This window comes from Kryptolebias marmoratus, linkage group LG7 (genome assembly GCF_001649575.2).
Source record: "Kryptolebias marmoratus isolate JLee-2015 linkage group LG7, ASM164957v2, whole genome shotgun sequence".
In the NCBI taxonomy this organism is placed as follows: Eukaryota; Metazoa; Chordata; class Actinopteri; order Cyprinodontiformes; family Rivulidae; genus Kryptolebias; species Kryptolebias marmoratus.
Window position 1 is genome coordinate 12,033,239 of NC_051436.1, and position 19,813 is coordinate 12,053,051.

The following is a 19,813-nucleotide window of genomic DNA, read 5'->3' on the forward strand; positions in this document are numbered from 1 at the left end:
ATTTCATGAAATTTTCTTTGCGTAAACTGCTGTGAAATTTTTGAGATTTGAGTTTTAAAAGAGTCTGACTGTGCTCAGGTGAGCTGTTTCCTCAGTAATCCATTCAGAGTTAAACTCTCCCATCAGAGGTTATTCGAAGAGCTATCTACCACAGGCAAGGTATTATTTGTTCAGAATTCTTGCTTCAACAGGTGTTTGAAAAAGCAACAACAAAGGAAAATGAAGAAACTACGTGCCAACTGTTGTTTTATCATGTTATATTTTAATTTCTGCAGAGACAAAAATGACAAGCAGTTTATTTACACAAACCTGTACAAAAGCAAAATTAAATTATGTAAAATATCTCATAAATAGAAGTGGACTTGCGTTCAATACACTTTGCCATGTTCAGCTAAGCTGCGTGCATAGTGACTCATATTAAACGATGATAAATTTGTTCCTCAGTTTCTATATCAACATCCAAGTCGCAGGACAAATAGTAATGGGTAATATTACAAAATCTCATTACACACTGTGAATGCTTTACGGATACAGGAGAGCGGCTTCCGAGCACATACAGTACCTCAGGTGGGTTAACCTCGTACTTTCTGTCAAGTGTTAGGAATTCTAGCACCCGCTATCGAGTAGATTTTTGTCTCTGTTACCTCAGTGTTTCAGCAAATAACAACCCGCCAAGCCAAGCCTATCATTGCTCAGAAAAAGACAGTGTAGATTGCACTCAATGTAGTTGCCAGTGGAAGGCTACATGTCTTTCATTTCTCTTCTTTTACACTCAGAAGAGTTTCTGTCTTCACTTTATCTGATGTAGAAATTCAAAGCACCACCTTGCAGTATCACAGCAAAGCCTGCAGCGTGCTTATTTGTCGGGCAGGGTTTCATCACCGTCATCTCTAGATATGCATATACCGTAAAGTTGCACAACACATCCCGAGGTGTGTATTCTGTCAGCTGCTCTCCCTTACAGTGCCCCGCTCCCCACACCCTCCCTGTATTCATGCCTGCTAGTAAACCGTCACATTAGCATTTTTATCTCTCAGCTCCCTCAACTCAAAGCAATCAAATGTCTCCAAGCATTTCTTTTTTTTCTATTTCCTGTCCTGTGTCGTTCAGAGCTTTTATATTATTCAGTCCTAGAGCTTGTTTCATGCACAAAGAAGGTTACTTGACCTTTCGATGACACATGTACATGAGCAAAACACAACAAAAATAAAAGTCCATAATATCATTATTATTTCCATCAACAAGCAACTTCTTGAATTGTCAAAAGCTAGGAATGGGTATTTGAACAAGGTAATTGATCCAAGTGAACAACAGCCACTGAAGTGTCAGACCCACAGGCTCACTGACATTTGACCAGTCATCTTACAGAAAAAAAAAAAATAAATTTAAAAAAAAAATTTGACATCATGGGATTTCATCTAAGATATGCAAATGTATTTCAGTCCTTAAATGCCACCCCATCTAAGTTTGTGAACATGTCAGTGTAATCATTTATGCACCATTCCAGACCAACATTTAATCATACCAATTGGTATAAAAAGGCACAATTGCATATTTGCATTCACTCTATTTTTTTTTTTTCAGAAGCACTCTAAATATACAAAGTGACACAAGATAAAGAAAAGAAAGGAAAACAGAAGATTGTAATGATTATTTCCACAGTTTCACCTGTTACTGTGTAATAAATCAATGGGTGCAATTAAAAAAAGTTAATTAATGGGTACAAATATTCAGAGGGTAAAATTAATTAATAGGTTAAACAATTAATGAGTAGTTGTAATCAATGGGTAAAATTAGTCAATTGGCATAAATATTCAATGGGTAAAAGTTGATCAATGGGTAAAATTAGTCAATTGGCATAAATATTCAATGGGTAAAAGTTGATCAATGGGTAAAAGTAATCAGTGGATAAAAATAATTTTTGGATAAAAAAATCATCATGGAAAAATATAATTAATTGGTACAATTAATAAATGGGTACAATAATCAATGGGTAAAATTAGCCTTTAGGTAAAAGTAATTAATGGGTAAAATCAATCATTGGGCAAAATAAAACCTTGTAAGTCTATTCTAATGATATAAAGTTGATACAAAACAAACTTTTTAAGTGTTTGTGATTTGAGAGACAATCAATGTTTGGTATAAAAAATGGATGAAACTATGAAACAGTATAGTACTGATTGATGTACTAAGTTGTGTTATGTTGGGTAATGTCCCTTTAAGTACAAACAAATGCAAGCAACAAGATGAGTTTCCATGTTTACAGGGAAACATTTTTTTGTACATTTTGTTTTACAGTTTTTTTTTCATCCTCTTTCTCAGTTTAGTGAAGTAAGTTCCCATTAAACGTGCAAGTAAAAAGTAAATATTTATGTATACAGTTGATAAGTATAGGAGCACTTTCTTTCACAAGTAGTACTTACAGACTATAGATTGCCGGAGTGCATAAAAAGCGCCTCCAGTCAAACCAAAAAGGGGTTTTGCTAACATACAAAATAGTTCCATTGCATCTGATATTCTTTTTAATTACAGTGATGAGATTTGTGCCTGTGCAGCTGCAAAGAAAAAGAAAACCCAAACAGTATACAGGGAGGCACAACATCTCAACATTTTGAGTGTTAAGCATCAGCTCTGAGGGGTTTATGGGTGTTTTGTTGAGACATCACATTCTTATCATTCAATCCTTCATTAGAAAAGAAAAGGTGTACATAAGCAAAGTTCTCCAAGAGAGCTTCTTTCTTTATATGTGTGAAATGGAAATGCTTCATCCAGTTTGGGGAAGCTTTGGTTTTACTTTGACACCAAATTCGTCAGCACGTAATCCTAACACCTCTGCTCATACAAGCGTTGCTTTTTGATTGTTCTCTACTGAGCTGATTCTTACATTCATGCAAAGAAAAGCAACAACTACAAGTGTTTAAAGGATTATTTGACAGAAGTTTGTGTGGGCCAATGTAACCTTGGAGGCTTTAAGAGAGAGTGAAAAAGTGGTTGATGCTTGTTGGCCACATATACCTTATGCTATTTATTGCTCAGTCCTATAACACACATACAAAAAAAGAACTATAAAACACTGTCCTTGCAACTGTTTAAGATCAACTCTGGCATACTTACACTTTTTTTCAGTCTATGATGGATGTATAGACATATACGTCCATACACACTATTTTCACTGCACAACAGTAATTGTGATCTTATCCCAAACACCACGTATTCCAGAATTTTGATCAGTATAGCAGCAGAAATCTTCTCAGCTAAATAAATCTGTTTCTGCATGTATGGGTTTCCATGTTTGCTTTACCAAAACAGATACTCTAACTTGGTATAAATGATACCGTCTCACTAAGGTGATCCAAAAATGAACAACACCATGCTCTTTGAGTTGATGTGATTGTAGGCATAAGGTCTTGCATTTCTCAGGAGGCGTTTGGTCTCATTCTCGCCAACCGGAGACAAATAAGGAGAGAGTGCGTAAAGGTAGGGATTGGGAACAAAAGGGTATGGGAGCAGTTAGCACTGTCACTATTGTCCAATGCTTATGTACAATGGTCGACACCTGTGAGATGCGCTCACGTTGTTGGTCAGTCATCACAAAGTTTATTGTATGTTGTAAGTAGGGTTGTGGTTCAGCCAAAGTGTAGTTGCAGCAAATTCCTTTGGCTCCCTTTTCTACCCAGGAGTCTCCATATCAAAAAGAGGACAGAGTATTTTAAAGCTTAGTCTTTTCCGATCCTTTTTAAAAATTTGGTCAACTTTTGGTTTGCAACTTCAACTGCAAACACTCAAGATGACAGATCTCATGGTCCAGTGTGGTCAATCACAAGAATCCATTCACCACAAAGCATCTTGGCCAGACTTTTGTTGCATTGTTCTAAAATTAAAAAAAGGCATATCCAGAGTCGCTAAAAAAAAAGTCAGAGCAGTTTTCTTGTACAACTTTGATTCTAGAAAACAAACAAAAAAGGTGGACAAATAGGGGGGAAATATGGGCTCATTTCTACATTGTTTTCTAAAAGAAAGGGCCCCCTGATGGGAACATGGATTACTCATGCGTGTGCTGTATATCTAAAATGAGTTGAATAACTGTACAGATTGACTTTGACTGTCAGGCAGCAGACTGTCTCCCAAGAGCGCAACTCGTCAGTAGAATAGTTTCTCCTCCTCTACTTCTCATTAGGGCCAGAACTAGCACATTAAAATGGTACTATGTTTGTATATCCACTCAGATTTTTTAAGAAGTTTTTGTAAAAGTCTTTGGAGAAGGTTTAGTCCTACTCTGTGTGGCCAAAAACGTCTAGAGTTGTAACAATTATGGGTAAGCAGCTATGCTTAGTAATGTATTTAAGCACCACATGTTGTGGCACTTGAGCTTCATGTAAGACCTCAAGCTCACAGGTACACCTCCCGTCGCGTCAAGGTACCGCAGGATGTGGGCTTGTATTCTCCAGTGGGTGCAAGGGGGATCTCCTCAGTGGGGTGTCCCAGCGTCTCCTCGCCACCTCCTGGGGAGCCGTAGGAAGGTGAGCCAAAGGCCTCATAGGAGGAAGAGGAGGAGGCCATCTTCTTGTTGAGCAGGTTGCGATTGCGGTCTCCCATCATGTGAGCGGCAGTGGGGTCCCCGTTGGCCATGGCGGCCATGGCAAGGGTCTCTTGGCTGCCGGGCTGCTCGACGCTACTGCTGCTGCTGCCGTTTCCAGTCATGAAAGTGGAAAGCTTTGGTTGTTGGGGGTTGGAGGTCGACTTGGATGGCCGTCGCTCTGGCGACGTGCGCACAGGCATCCAGCAGGAGTCCGAGTGGCCGTACTCGTTGCACTCCCTGGTGCACTTGCCAGTCATGGCTACGTCAGGCAACGGCCGGGAGTCTAAAGGAAGCAGAGAAGAAAGAAAAAAGGAAGTAAGTCATTACAGTTTGTTTAATTAAAAGGAGAAATGTATTGAGTAATAACTAAAATTATGTGTCTGTTGTGGTATGTTTCATGATTTGGCTACTGCAGCCTATATTTTTCCCCTAATCATGTCATTACCACATCTAAAGTTTAATTTGAAAAAGTTGGAAAAAAAAACAGTTGTCACAATGATTACCAGGCACACATTTCCACAGCTTATGAAAACTCTCATTTTTATTACTAGTGAATACAACAAAGCTGTCACCAATAAAAACTGCATTTGATTTCATGCAGAAACAATACCACATGACAGAAAGAGCAACAAAAATCAACAATGAAAAGAAGACACTATTGGCTACGACAACAGCCTCAAACTAAAAATGAAAAAAAATCCACAAAAAAAATACAAAAAACTGTCGAGTGAATCAGAGTTGAAAATAATGTCATGCTTCAAAACGCATTTGAGCTGAGAAGGGAAAAGGTAGGTAGGTAGGGAGAGAGGGAGGGAGGGAGGAGGAGTATAGGAGGCAGCAATGGAAAAAGTGAAGAAGTCAGTTTGTGTTTTCAGCTTTGTCTCATTTAAAATTTAAGCTGCTTTGTGTGAGTGTGCTTGGGAGGTGGGAGCAACATCAACACCCTGTTTTCCTGCTTTGCTGATTGACAGACAGCAATCACATTCTCATCTAAGTAGCTTAATAGCTTTGTGGGGGCTCAAGCACTCGGATATCCTCTTAAATCCACTAATAGTGGTCTTAACCAATTACCTATCTGAGCACTAGCCTCAGATTAACTGCGTTTATTGCATTATTGTGGAAAGCAAATTATGTGCTTACAATGCCACATCGGAAAAACAGGTTGGCCAGATACCTTAGGGCTGATTGCTGTTCCGTAACACTTTGCGATACGTGAAAGCTATTTAAACCAGGGATGCAAACCAAAGCTGAACTGGTTAAACTTAAAGTTGAAACTGTTAGGAGGGAGGAAACAAGGAGTCTTTGCCACAGCCCGAAAGCCTTGAAATGACACAGTGCCTGAGGTGTTACAACTAATGGTGTTTTAGGGATGCTATGTTAAATGTGTTTTTATTAATGACCCGATGAGAAAGCAAAGTCAAGCAAAAGCAAAAGTGAGTGAAAACCAAGCCAAGCATGCCTTTGCTCAACCAAAAATAAAAGTAAAGGGTTTGGACCATGGCTTACTTTTAATGCTCTTTATCTCCTGTAAAAGAAAAAAAAAATCATTCTTTAACTCTTTACTTCTGCAGTAATAGATGTACTGTATGAGAGGGTTTTTTGCAGCACTGACACTGGAGCTAAAAGACATGTTGATAACGACATCAGACACATGATTGGGGACACAATGCAGCTGAGACGACGACAGCAAAGTGAGAGAAGATAGGGGAAAAAAAAGAATGAGAATCCTCTAAGCATCTGCTGAATTAGTTTCTCATTCAACAAACCAGTCATTTCCTTCACTATTAATGAAAAAAGTTTTTTTTTTTTTTAAATAACAGTCAATTGCTTCAAGAGTGCCATTCCTTTGTTATGGTACTGAAAATCTTAGCCTCTGCTTTTAGAATCCATTTCCATGTCAAAAGTTGCCTTTTAAAACACTAACTACTGTGATGACTGCCAGTCACAATATAGCTAATGCCTTGGAGACAGACTGCGACTCTTTTTGGCTATTAGATAACCCCCACCCCCACCTCCAAACGCTAAGTGCTTCATTTTTATGACTTGCGAAGAGATGAAAAAGTAAAACAAAATGAAATTTAAAAAAAAGAAGAAAAAAAAACAGACATGTAACTGCAATCACAATTAACATGCCAGCTGATGTGATGAAAATGACAACTGTGGCTTTGGATCACAGCATGTCTCTCCCTTCTTTTTTCCATGCTTCAGATTGACAAGCACAGCAATCAAAGAGACGAGCAGATACCAGGTACGGCCTGCCTCTCTCATTTACTCCAACAATTGAGCCATCAGTCTACCCACAATGCATCACAACTCTCTTGAGACATCTGTGCCCTGCTCCTGGATGCTTTTACATTTTGCTCCCTTGATATTCAGACGAAGTAGTAAAGAAAAAAGAAAAAAAAAGAAAAAAAAAGCAGACAGTGTACATTGCTTCATTCAGCTCCCTTGTATAGGCAGCTAAACGTTAGCACCACATTTCCGCTGGTTAGTCAGAAGCAGAGATAAGGTACTCAATAACGATTGTGTTGTGCACATTGATAGAAAGCTAATTTTCAAGCTATAGTCAACAGACTCCATTATTAATTCTAAGCAACTTTCTGTTATCCACTTTCTGTCTCTACTCAATGTGTCACCTCTCTGAGTTTGGGCCATCAATATGAATAATGTGAAATACAGCTTTTGATGACTACAGGTAGTATTCCACTAGGCTACGGTTGTTGGCAACTAGTTGGGGAATTGACATTCACAAGGCAGTCTCTGAAATGTCTAAAAAAAAGAAATTACAGGGGTTCTCAATTCCCTTGCATGTTGCAGAGGCTTGAATTTTGAACATTTAAAACAAAAAAAACCAAAACACTGTGCCAAATTTTCTTTTAAAATAGTCGCAGAGTTGTCTTGGGCTTCTCAAACCCATCTCAACTCCTTGTCAATTTTATTTCTGTAGATTCTAGAGTGCTAGAGTTGTATTTTAAGACTTGTACAAAGCATCATTTTGACAGGAAACGTGAAGCTGAAGCTACAGCCTAAATGTCCAGGTCCAAAAAGATGCCACTGATAAACAGACTATTACAAAAAAAAAAAATAAAGAATACAGAAAACTGTTTCAACCTGCCTGTCTTTATGTCAAAAGTGTACTTTAGTAGGCAGCTCAATTGCTCAATGGTTGTAAACACAGAATTCAGTCAGACTGCAAAAGAACATTTGCCTTTTTCCTCACAATTTTGAGGAATCAACTAGTCTCTAACAAGATAATCAAAGATACTGCAGTATTAAGACACTAGTCTCTGAGTGAGATAATGGCTTACAGCCCCATTTACACAACACCTTAAAGCCAGGCCTGAGATCCCTTCTTCCCATCTTGGTATGATTTATGTAAAAACAAGCCAGCATATGGGGAAGTCCACCCAATCCTGACTGCGAGCAAGGTAGTCACAGAACTGAAATAGTCAGTGTGTGTAAGAGTAAGCTGGCATCACAACTCGAGGGTGTGATGTAGTGATGCAAAACGATCTCTGCAATCAGCCAGCCAAAGGATTTAGCGTGAGAGATTTCCAACACATATTTTGTACATAGCACTCCAAATCAGTGTTGTTAAATTATACTCCACGCCTCCTGTGGTTCCACTATGCCGACTTAATTGTGTAAACTCACATCATTGCAGGACATGAATGGCTTAATTGGTGCATTTGTGAATAGGCAGAGGTAGCTTTAAAGAATATAGTGTAAAACCATTTTGCAAAACACTTCTCAAACATCTTTTGTCTTGCTTGAGTCAACTCTAAAGGTGTGAAAAAGCACAAAAAAGATATCACAATAAAACGTAAAAAATGAATAAAAATTTAAACTGAAAAACATTATCATTTTTTTAAGAAGATGTAAAACTGTCACTTCATACATATCCATAAGCCCTTTATTAGACTTAATTCAGAAATCAGGATGTAGAAAATATCTTCAAAGAAAAGCCCCTTGAGAGTATGCTGCCCTGTATATGACTTTTGTTACATATTCAAACATCTCCCAAGCCCACAATATGGCCACAACATAGCACAATACAAGTGGGTCACTCTGTCATGTAAATAAAACCCTGACACAATGCTGAAAAACAAACAAGGAGGCCTCTTCATCCCAGGTTACAGTCCCTGGGATCAGACCTTAGAAATTGCAACTGTAACACAGAACACAACTACATCATGGTCTTCATAGGCAAGGCCTGCTTTCTTCATCGCTAGAAGACCACTGCTTTTTGCTAAGTGGCGGGAGGTCTTTTCATAGAGGCAGCTAATAGGCCACTTACATATACTCAAAAGAGGATTCTGAGAAAGTTAAAAGAGGAGTGTTGATGGTGAATAAAGGAGTGATTGACATTGGTTGGGAGGGAGAATTGGTAGAACATAGGAGCAGCAGCTTTTGCTAAGATATTGTGCACTTCTAAGGTGATAATTATGTGAAGACGTCTCTGTAAAGCAGAGCTGTGGGATAATAGTCCCCCATACTGTTGCCTTTAAAGACTTCAATAATTCTATAGAGGAAACTTTCTTTATTAGAGCTAGAAAGCTGGCTGAAAGTAGGCCAGTGGCTGCACCGTTTGAGCTGTGGCTTTTCTTAGCAGGCTTTAGTCAGCTACCCAATCAGCTGACTAGCTTACACTTGGCCGATATTTAAAAAAACCTCTTCTGTTTGGTTGCAACAGCAGTTAGGAGAGAGATCTTTTGCATTTGCTAGGATTTTGCAATAGTAGCGAGTAGTTGAGGTTTACCGATTAGGGTCATTCAGTGGTTGATTCTGATGGCATTTTTTTTATTTTTATTTTAGGCAGCCAAGTTCAAAAAATAGTTTAATTGAAAAAGGAAAAAAAAATGGCCTCATTGATTGGCTGACCAGTCAGTTGGCCTACCATTAGGGTTAGGCCGTCATGGCTTCAAGGCAACTGGTTATTGATATCTGTTATGTGAACATTTTTGGGAGATGACAAATCATTGCATCTGTTTGCACCTTACTACCGCAGTGTGCGTTTTCCCTGTATCCCTGTTTGTTTACTATTCTCATTTTCACCCAAAAACCTTAAGAATGTTTCATATGTATTGAGAGACTGATGATGAAAAAAAAAAATGGAGCTAAAACAGATAAGCGAACAGAGATGATGTGCCAGCATGAATCTTTGTGTATGTGTCTTCACAGTGTGTCTTTGATGGACATTGCAGTTGACTGGATAGCAGATAGGGGTCAGAGTAAAAAAAAAAAGAAAGAAAAAGGGATGTGGATGAAAAGAGGAATGATATGGAAAGCAAGGGACTGTCAGTGAGAGAATAAAGGAGACAGAGGGAAGAGAGTGTGTGTGCTGAGTATAGCAGGGTCACGGCTTAGGAGAGGGCGAAACAGCAGACTGAGTGGAGAAGACAGCATGGCTGCCTCTGGGCCGTCACAGGCCAAAAACACTGAGTGGTGACAGAAGAAGAGGAGGAGGACGAATTTGGGACGCTAGTAAAAACAGAAGGTGGAGGAGGAGAAAAGGTATGGACCAGAAAGGAACAACAGAGGGTACTGTGCTGTAAAAAAAAAGAAAAAAAAAGAGCATGTGCTCCTACACACGCACATATTAACCTATCAATCAAAAAAATCTTGATTTAGCGTACTGAAAGCTTCACATTATCTCTCAAACAGAGAGGTCCTGTGTGCAGCCAGATGCAAGGCGCCACTCACCTCTTCAACTAACTCAATCTAATATGCTTCTATCTCATTATCTATATAAAGAGGGCTAAAAAAAAGTTAAGCCCTAAATTCCATTTACACTTATTCGCATGCTTTCAATTTGAAGAAATATTTCTGAGTCGGGTCAAGAAGCACAATGTTCTTTGGTCCTGAGAGACAGTAAAAGAGGATTCCTTTGTGAGAACCTTAAGTCTACTTTCAAAACAAGTTTATGACTGCCTTGCACTCCTCGTCACCACCTCCTGGAATGAACAGCACACTTTTTAACGGCAGTTCAAAAGTAGTTAACGTGAGTGAGGAGTGATTAGTAGAGGGGGGACATTTTAAAGAAACCTTCTGTTAGGGTACAATAGGAGTTAGGTGAGGGGTCTTTAATATGTAGCATTTCTCTTTAGCATAATTTGCTAGGGTTTTAGTAGATGAAAAAAAGAACTGTTAGGTAGAGGTTAACTGATTACAGTAATATGAAGGCTGGTTGTGATGAGAAGTTCTTTCTTAGATTACTGTTTGCTTGACACCCTCTTGACTGTCTATCTTCTCTGTCCAAAATATGCTGTCTGTTTAGGCTTGTACACATGGAGCAACTCATTGCAGTTTTAGCTTAGAACTGCACACAATTGAGTTTGAATTGAGAAAATTTCCCGGATTAGAAATGAAAGATCTTCAAAATAAGCAAAAAAAAAAAAAAAAAAACAAATAGGCCCAGCCACCTTTTGAAGAATCTTTCTTGAGAATCTGCACCAACATATAGGAAATACTCGGCTCTTTATTAGAAAGAAAAAGACAAATGATGACAATACAACAAAGACAGTTAAAAAATTTAGCTAAAACACCCAAAGTATGCTAACTTTCCCTCTGCATTTGCTCTCCAGTTGGGACTTTTTTCCCTCATTATCACCCCTAACAGGATCCCATTTAATTAGGTGAAAATTGCTGACTAATTACGGCATGGAAGCATGTCTCCTCATGTTTGGCTGTCTCGCTTTGGAAGGGCCCCCGTGGCAATGTCTCGGAGCTAAGAGGTCTCCAGCATCAAAGACGGACTCAGCGTGGCTGAATGTGACTGCAGAGCTATAGGTGGTTATGGTGAATAAAAAGGGGGGAAAAAAATGGAGAAAAAAGAAAGACAGAACAGCAGAGGGAGGGGAACAAGAGGAGGGAAGAGATGTTCCTGGGAGAAAAGAGCAGCAAGAAACAGAATAGGTGCTAAATTATTAAAACGGTGACGGCGAGTTCAAACCGAACAATATCCACAGAAAAAAAGCGATATTTGTCTTTCTCCAGCTGAGATGTTTGCCAGACAATTAAGGAAGGATGGAAGAGATGGTTATGGATGGGTGCTAAGGGTTTGAGAACAAAAGTGTGTTGTGCTGAGGAGCAATGACCTTTGAAAACAGTTCAACCTGATAACAAAAGCATTTATTGAAGCATTAATGTCAGCAGTGGATATTTTTATATTCAGAAGTCAAATTCAAACCTCAGCCAGGGGGGCATTTATGTCGAATTAGAATAAAATAACCAATTTTCTGTCCCTTCTAATTGCTGTTCTTGTTGTCATCAGCACATTCTGCACAAATGGTGCCCTGTTCGTGAGCCTACTTGACCCACATTTGCTATCTTTCAAAACAAACATCTCTCCGCAAAAGTAACCTGTTTTGCTTCGGCAGCGCTTCTTATAGGCCAGCTGGAGGAATGCTGGAGAATGTGGCAGCAGTTGATCTATTCGCTGCCTCCTGAGCTTCTTGAAGTATTTACTACCTGGCAAGGGCAACTAAGGGAATAATCTGGAACCCCCCACCATGCCTCGAGAATTGCAAGACGGGCGCGGCGGGGAAAAAAAAAAAACGAGAGAAGAGGAGAGGGAGAGCGAGTGTGGAGAAAGATACAGAGCCCTGATCGAGTTTTGTAATGAGCTGTCACCTCCTTTTGCCTCACTTTCCTAGATGCCTATACCTCGGTGTGGAACAAAAAAATATCCACATGAGGCTGTTCAGAGGAGTTTCTAGGCTATATTCAGCTGGAGTGGGTGATGACATCACGTTTAGCCTTTCTCTTATAGCCTGCAGGCTATACGCTAACAAGCATTACAATAACCCTGCACAAGTAGGCATTATGGGTAAGTTATGGCTGCTTTTCCCCCAATTCAGCAGAGTCAATTCTCTTCCTGGCATAATAAATGTACTGCTGCCTGCTCCTAAGGTAATTAATTGAGGAGGAATTAACTAGCATAATTTCATTCTGGTGACAATCTCTTGGCCAATTATCAAATCGAGCTTGCACTCTCTGCTGCCCTCCGCACATGTCCTCTTGCTCTGGGTCCCTACCTCTCCCTGCCCATTTGAACAATAAGCATTCCCCATAAATAAAGTGTCCCTGCGTGTTATGCTCCACGCTCATTCATCTTGCATGCACACCCTCTCAGATATACAGCACACGTGCATGAACATGTGCAGGCAGAACCTAGGGGAGGTTGCTTTGTTTACCAGAGACACACTCTACCTCTCTGTCATATACATATACAGTATATGTATATGACATGTACGTATACATTAGGCTACTTTCACATTGGATTATGACTGCTCATTGCTCTCCTAGACTTACAAAACCTATTACAATGTGGCTGAATCACAGCAAATTTTGGAAAAACTCCTTTGGTATGAAGATAGTCACGATGTTGCTCTGCTCATAGTTCTTGCAAATGGGTTTTTCCTTCTACTTTCCGTGTCCCTGAAATGCTAACCCTAATGTTCTATACTCCCGTCCTGGCAATGACCATATAAACATCCTAAATAAAAATGGATGAAACAGCTTCCATTGTCCAAAACTGAAGCCAATATGTCAATATGTTTTATTGGGCACTACCATGTCGTATTTTGAGGTCAAAGTCTGCACACTTACAAAAGTCTCACCTACACACCCTCCTAACTCACTAATAGGTTGTTAAATTGTCGATCACAGTGTAACATGACACTGTTTTAGAGCCCCAAACTAATTGAAACTAAACGTAATAAAAAGGACATATTTGAACAAACATTAGGAAGGTAAGACCAACGCGAATCAACAGAAATCTCAGCTGTTTTCTAAAGTGTATTTCTATTTTTTTAGTCATAAAATTGTCCCATTCATTTACATGCTATACTTAAAAGTTGTATTGCAGCCACTAGCTGGTGCTTGTCCATTGTAGCGCCAACCTCCAGCTTCTGGTCCTGTGTCTAGTTATAATATAGGTTGATAGGCAAACTTCCAGCTACACGTGTCACAATCATGGTTGTACCCTAGGCAGGCCAGAGTGGCCTGTCCTGATTCAAAATCTTGACAATCAAGCGACACAGGTAGCGAACTGCCTCCAGGTAAAGATACACTACAACCACAATCTGGTTTAGATATTTTGATCTGGGATTCTGTGAAACGATTATGAAAGAATTATATCTTACCTATTGTAGAAAGCTCTTTGAGTGACCATAGTTTGGAGAAATACTTTAATTCTGACTGAATTGATAAGCTAAGGGCAAGTCTGAGTGACGCCAAGACCAAAGTGGATTGCTGGCATCTTAAAATAACTCCAATCTCAAAACATTTATAACAGCTTACATGAATACTACTTCAAACACTGTTACATTGCCATCATTTTCACATTATGCAGGTATTCTGGCATACATATGATATTCCTGAAGAAGGCGCTCCAAGCTGCACCACAAGTGCTACAGCAAGGTGCTTCTCCAAATATTAGTGCAAATATCATAGAATTCTATGTGAGCAACCTTGTAATGTAAAATTGATGACAATGTAAATGTTTACTAAATAGCTTTTGCATAAAAATGCTGTGAAATAGTAATATAGACGTCAACAATTCACATTGGGGTTGGTTTGCTCAAACTAGCTGTTTGCTCGTCAATCCAGTTAGAATCAACAAGAGAGAAAACGAGAGCAGTCACTTATCCACAATGCTAGAAAACATGATGCTGGATTCCTTCCACACATTCACAAAGCCACTGAAACAACACCTTATCATGAAAAAAATTACTTTCAAACTTTTGTGCAGCAAGCCACAAACAACTGAACCAAAGCTTGCCAAGCATTCACATTATCACTGTAGAACTACATTCATAATCATCTGCTCAAACTAAAGCTGACACCGTTGTATGTTATTCATTTGTGATTGAAAAAGAAAAACATGGCAGTCCAAAGTACATAACTGTGTCACCCCTCACTCCTACGTTTGTGTGTGCTTTCTACAGCTCTGAGCTTATGCTCTGGAAGCGCCGTAAGGATTAGAATTAACAGCTCTGCCGTGGTGCACACATACAACACTGCTAGCAACCGATAAAACAACATGGCCGTTTCGGCTCATTTTCACCCCACACACACACACAATCAACTTGCAGAAACTGCTTCTTTTTTTTTTTGCTGTATAGCAAACCCTTACGTTAAGCATGTGTGAAGCTTTGTGTGTGTGAGTCAATGCTTGGCATTCACAGCCACAGACAAAAAGGAAAGCCCACAGTGTTAGCTGATAAGACAGACACAGAATGTACATGAGGGAGCAACAAGCGTGTGGAAAATGGTAGGGCTTACTGTGCTACTGTGAGAGTGTGAACAAGGGGTTAATTCAGTTTTTTTTTTTTTTTTTATTGTTTACTATTTTTCTAAATTCTCCTCTCTCGCACATACAGACACGCACAAACGCACACCATCTCCCTCTTATTTCTCCAGCCAGTCTTTAGAAAAGAAGTGTCATTGCTTCTCCTCCACTGTTACTCTTATCGCACACTCCCAGGCACACTCGCACAATAGCCTGTTTTACACCATTAAATGGTTATTTGTCAAAATAAAATTTCAATTAAATCCTCCCTAAAATAAAAAAAAAAATGAAAACAGTTGGTGATTTGTGCTTTTTCTTTACCATATGGGTAAAAGAAAACATCTAAATTTTGGGAAATACTTGGAGGAAGAGGTGAGAAATGGAAATGAGGTGCAGTTCTGAATATGGGGTCATTACAAAAAGCATAAAAGGAAATGTTGGCTTTGGGGGATTCCCACCCCGGCCCCCTTCATATGGTTCAAACAAATGAAAGAAGAAGAACATACTTTGTGTGCAGCACATGTTAAGCCCAAAGAGCCTCCTTTTTTTTTTTTTTACAGGAAGTGCAATTTCACACGACCTGGCTAGGATAGTAGTGGCAAATTTACATCAGAATTTCATTAGATGCACCACTGGCCAGACAGATTTTGCATAATTCTGATTTTAAAAAGAAAAAAAAAAGGCCATGCATTTATGTAGTCAAAAGTGAGACATTATCCAGCATCTACTATTGTTGTTACCCTAAGTGTGGAAACACGTTTTTGACGCCGGAGCGAGCTGGGCACGGTGAGTCACGACCCTAATTGAAAGCTAGTGGTGCAAATGTGTTGGGGGGTAATTATGTTGACCCAAAGCGACGGGGCTTTCACTTTTTCAGCGTGTAGGCTCATAAACAGGCAAAGTATGCTCTGCTCTGGAGCAGAAAAGGCAAATTATCTGGAGCCCGTGTTTCCCAGGGGGAGATAGTTTTCTGTGTCTCAGCAGGTTCTCGGTACATGATGGGCCATTGTGTTCTCAAAACTGTTGGGGGAAAAAAAGAGCTGAACAAGCCTCGTCTTTTATCACGAAGGCTGCTTTTTTGAATTCTCCCTTTTTGATTACTTTGAAACTATTGAATATTGGCCTAATGCTAGGCTTAAACCCTTTCTGGTTTTAATCAATGGGATGTATCCAAAATTCTATCTACAACAAAAAGATAAAGGGTTAGTCTTTAACTGTTTTTTTTTAAATGGTGAAATCTGTAAACAACCTTTTTTTTTTTAAATTGGCAAACTATTTGTTTATTCAGATATATAAAAATGCCAACTTGGTGTAACTTTGGAGTGTAATGGCCTGTGAAGAGAGGCGATAAGAAAGATTTTAGAGGATTTTCCCCTCAGGACAGTCTGAACACCTACTGGGAAGGTTAAAAACAAACTACTTTAAATGGCTGTGCACAGTTACAACCCCTGATGAAAGTGCTAAAAGGATGTGCCAGTCAGCAAATAGGTTCTCCAGTCCTCCTTTAATGTATCCTCGAGTCTGGCTGGGGTGCCTGGGCTGTGTAAAACCTCCCGTGGTGTTTGAGTGTTCACAATTGAAAGCAAAGGCTTCAATGGCAGCCCTACACTATGGTAGACATTTGGTCAGAGAGTCTCAAACAGCCTAATTTGCATATCAGTCGTATGTGGAAAGCGTGTCTAGACATAATTCTGTTATTTAATGGTGAAAGCCGTTATATAACGCTTGTTGTATAAGTGAACTTCGAAAGCTCACTTAGAATCAAGTACCTTAAACACTCTCCAGCCACTCTTGCTCAGACGGAAGCTCAGAGCGATACAGCTTGATAAAGCCAAGGTGTCCCGGATTATAGACTGTCTAGTAGATAGACCGCGGTTTGTTCCCTTCTGGAGCAGGAGATTGGATTTGCTGCTGCAGAGAGGCACTTTACTGTCATCCTTTTGATTCACTCCCTATCTTTGACTCAAACTCAACCATGGGTCACGCCACCTCCGGATTTTTCACTGACGATTTTCACCGTAATGGCATGATGCGCCCTTAGGAATGAGGAGGAGGTGTAGTATGAGATCCGCCGCATGGTGCAAGGATGCCCATCTGCACGGGAGCATTTGAAAGATAAAGAGGCTTACAAAGATGACTTCTAATGAAGGAAATGTAGTAATAGCTCATATTTAGTTTTTACTGGTTTGAATGGTGTGGCTAGTTTACCTGAAACTTAATGGACTTCAAACAATGATTTTAGGCTAATTTGCGTTTAATAGGCTAGATTGATATTAGGTGTTTTTAAAGTCAACATAGTGAGACTACTAGGGATGTCCAGAGCCAACTTCAAGTATCAGATTGGGATACCAATCAAGGCATTTTTCATTGTTCGGTATAAGAGTATCTCACTTCGATTCACCAGCTAAGGTATTGCTAGCAAAAATGCACACCACATCTTAACCTTTCATCATCACAAGTCTTAGGAGTAGGAAACACTACATACAGACAACAAGACTTGACTCAGTCATCATTCAAAAGTTGCTGCCGTCCCCGAAGCTCCAAATCCAGATTTGAGTACAAGTGGACGCTTGAAAGCAAGGCCCTCTATTAACATTTACATGTATCACGCAGGATTAACAACAAAGAAAGATGATTGAAAGTGAAACCTGTTCTGGATTGAAGTCACGGTAAGTCTTTCAGGCCAAAATGAACGCCCTCTTTCTTCTTCCTTTTAACAGGCCAGTTTAGCAGTGAAGAAATACGGCACCACAGCTGTAGCCATAAGCAGTGTATTATTTAAAGCACCAGGGGCCCAATTTGTCACTCTGGCGGGCTCATCACAGATGAACATCCTTTATGAAATGCACTTTTCAGGCTGCCTGTCGGAGGGATCAAAGTATAAGCTCCGGCTTTGCCCGTTTCTCCCCCCTTTCAGGTTCCTTGCTCTGATTCCCGCTGACAAAATGAGTCAATTTAAAACCAAATGGATCCCCAATCAAAAAACAAGAATGGTGAGGGGGAAAAGACTGCAAAGAAATAGAATCATTGTGTGGGCGGTTGAAGTTTGGGCAGGTGGGCAGTAACTAAGAAATACAGACACTCAGCTTCCGTAGTATGTAGACAAAAATGCTATTGGATAAAGAGTAGAAATACAATTGTAATATGTCGCTAGTGCGTTTTCATAAAATTGTTCTTCTTGTTAGGTAACACTGGAAGCTAGGAATATAAAACTAAAAATATTAAATTCTACTTTTATGAAAAAAGTACATTAGACTCTAAAGTAGTAATGCTTTAGTTTCATTCCTGACAGAAATTGATGAACAGCTGGCAAAACAGAGTGCAATTAGAGTGCTGCTGGATGTCGGCTAAATGTTAGAAAATGTGATGCAGATGTCAGATTATATTTGCTGTATTGCATCAACAACAAGCATGAGCTTTTAGTTTTATATAGTCAGGCATAGCTTTTAAAGCTTAAAGTGGCTTTTTGCAGGGTGGTGTTTTAAAAGAGTATTGGTAAACTGCTAGCTCTATTACAGACAGAATCTGAAGCAACTGTCTGCGTAGATGAATAGCTGGTTTGGATGGTGTCTGGGCACAATTTGGGTGGGGGTGGAAAGCACTTCCTGAGCAAATTAAACTGGTCTGATTTAAAAAGTTTACTTCTCAGGAGCTTGACGTTGTATAAAAGTACAAACCTGAAACTTATCAGCATTTCTGAGACGTCCTGCCAATGTTTTGTGCAGTTTCATTTAACTCTAAAGTCACATAAACATAGTAAATTGAGCCTTATCGTTATCAAAACTAACCATAAAATAACTGAATTGAAGCCATGAGATCCCATTTACGAGTGCTGCCATCTTGTATTTCTGGAACCAGAGTCTGTGCACCAGGCTGTAAGTCCTACCTACTCTCCATGTCGTTTGTGGAAGGAACCAACCTACGGGGATGCTGGTCCAGTCAGAGAAGCTTTCTGTGCAATGCTTACTTATTGTAGATAGGTCACTGAACAACCTCAGTTTGTAGAAACAGTGTTTAATTTTGACCGGACTTACAAGCTAATGGCTAGTCTAATTGGAACCAAGGTCAAAGAGGTTTGTTCCCATCTTAAAACAACTCTGATCTTCAAAATTGCATAGTAGTTCACGCAAATGCAATTGTTACATTGCCGTCAGTTTCATTACACAATTATTCCAGCAGAAATATTACGATATTCCTAAAGGAAGTTCCCCAAACTGCAATGAATGTGCTACAGTTAGCAACTGCCACTGTTATCTCTTGCAAATGTCCAGACATATCCTTGTAAATTACCATGTAATAAAAAGAAGACAGTCCAGTTAAGATTAATTAAATAACATTTACATGAACCACTTTTGGGATTAGAGTTGTTTTAGGTTGGCAGCAATCCTTTTTTGTTCTTGATCCTCACTAGCTCATCAATCAGGTCAGAAATAAACTCTTGTCTCAAAAACTTCAAGTTGTTGTGTAATCCATCTTGTGCTTTTAAGCAACAGTTCATAAGCTTGGAACTCTGAGAAAGTTCTTCAGTAAGTGGTGCAATGTCTTCAAGAAAAAAACAAACAAAAATAATAATGAAATAGCCCAGCTGCCTTTGATTCAGTTTGTTAGGATGATCATCTCATGAATGGCTGAGTATCTACACCAGCATGCAAGCCCTCATGTTCACATCAGCGTTCTGTGCCATGTTTTCTCTTTTCCAAATGATACTCAAATTCATGTGACATTAGATGCCACAGAGTATGAAACATAATACTGCATACTTCCCTCTTCCTTTGAAGCACAGAAAACATGCTTCATTACTCACCCAGCTTGACAGGCCTATTTTCCCCACCTCCATCCCTTCCTCTTCCCCCACCACCCCCTTTCCTTTTTGAGCAAAGCTCTCGGCCAATTGATTTTTTTTTTCCTTTTTTTCTTCGTCTTTCCTCTGTCTACCCCCC

At 39.5% G+C, this 19,813-nt stretch overlaps 1 protein-coding gene across 5 annotated transcripts in view; it reads right to left on the minus strand.

Moving 5' to 3' along the window:
* Window positions 1–240: 240 nt before the first annotated feature.
* The window catches only part of pcdh7b (protocadherin 7b), a 152,582-nt gene continuing 133,009 nt past the window's right edge, over window positions 241–19,813 (minus strand). For 2 of the 5 annotated variants that reach the window (XM_017426233.3, XM_017426232.3), the window contains exon 3: window positions 241–4,862. In XM_017426233.3, the coding sequence (XP_017281722.1) occupies window positions 4,390–4,862 (473 nt within the window). In that variant the 3' untranslated portion in view covers window positions 241–4,389. Of the gene's footprint in view, window positions 4,863–6,085; window positions 6,105–19,813 lie in introns of all 5 variants that reach the window. The other 3 variants (XM_017426234.3, XM_017426235.3, XM_017426236.3) reach the window with 3 other exon arrangements.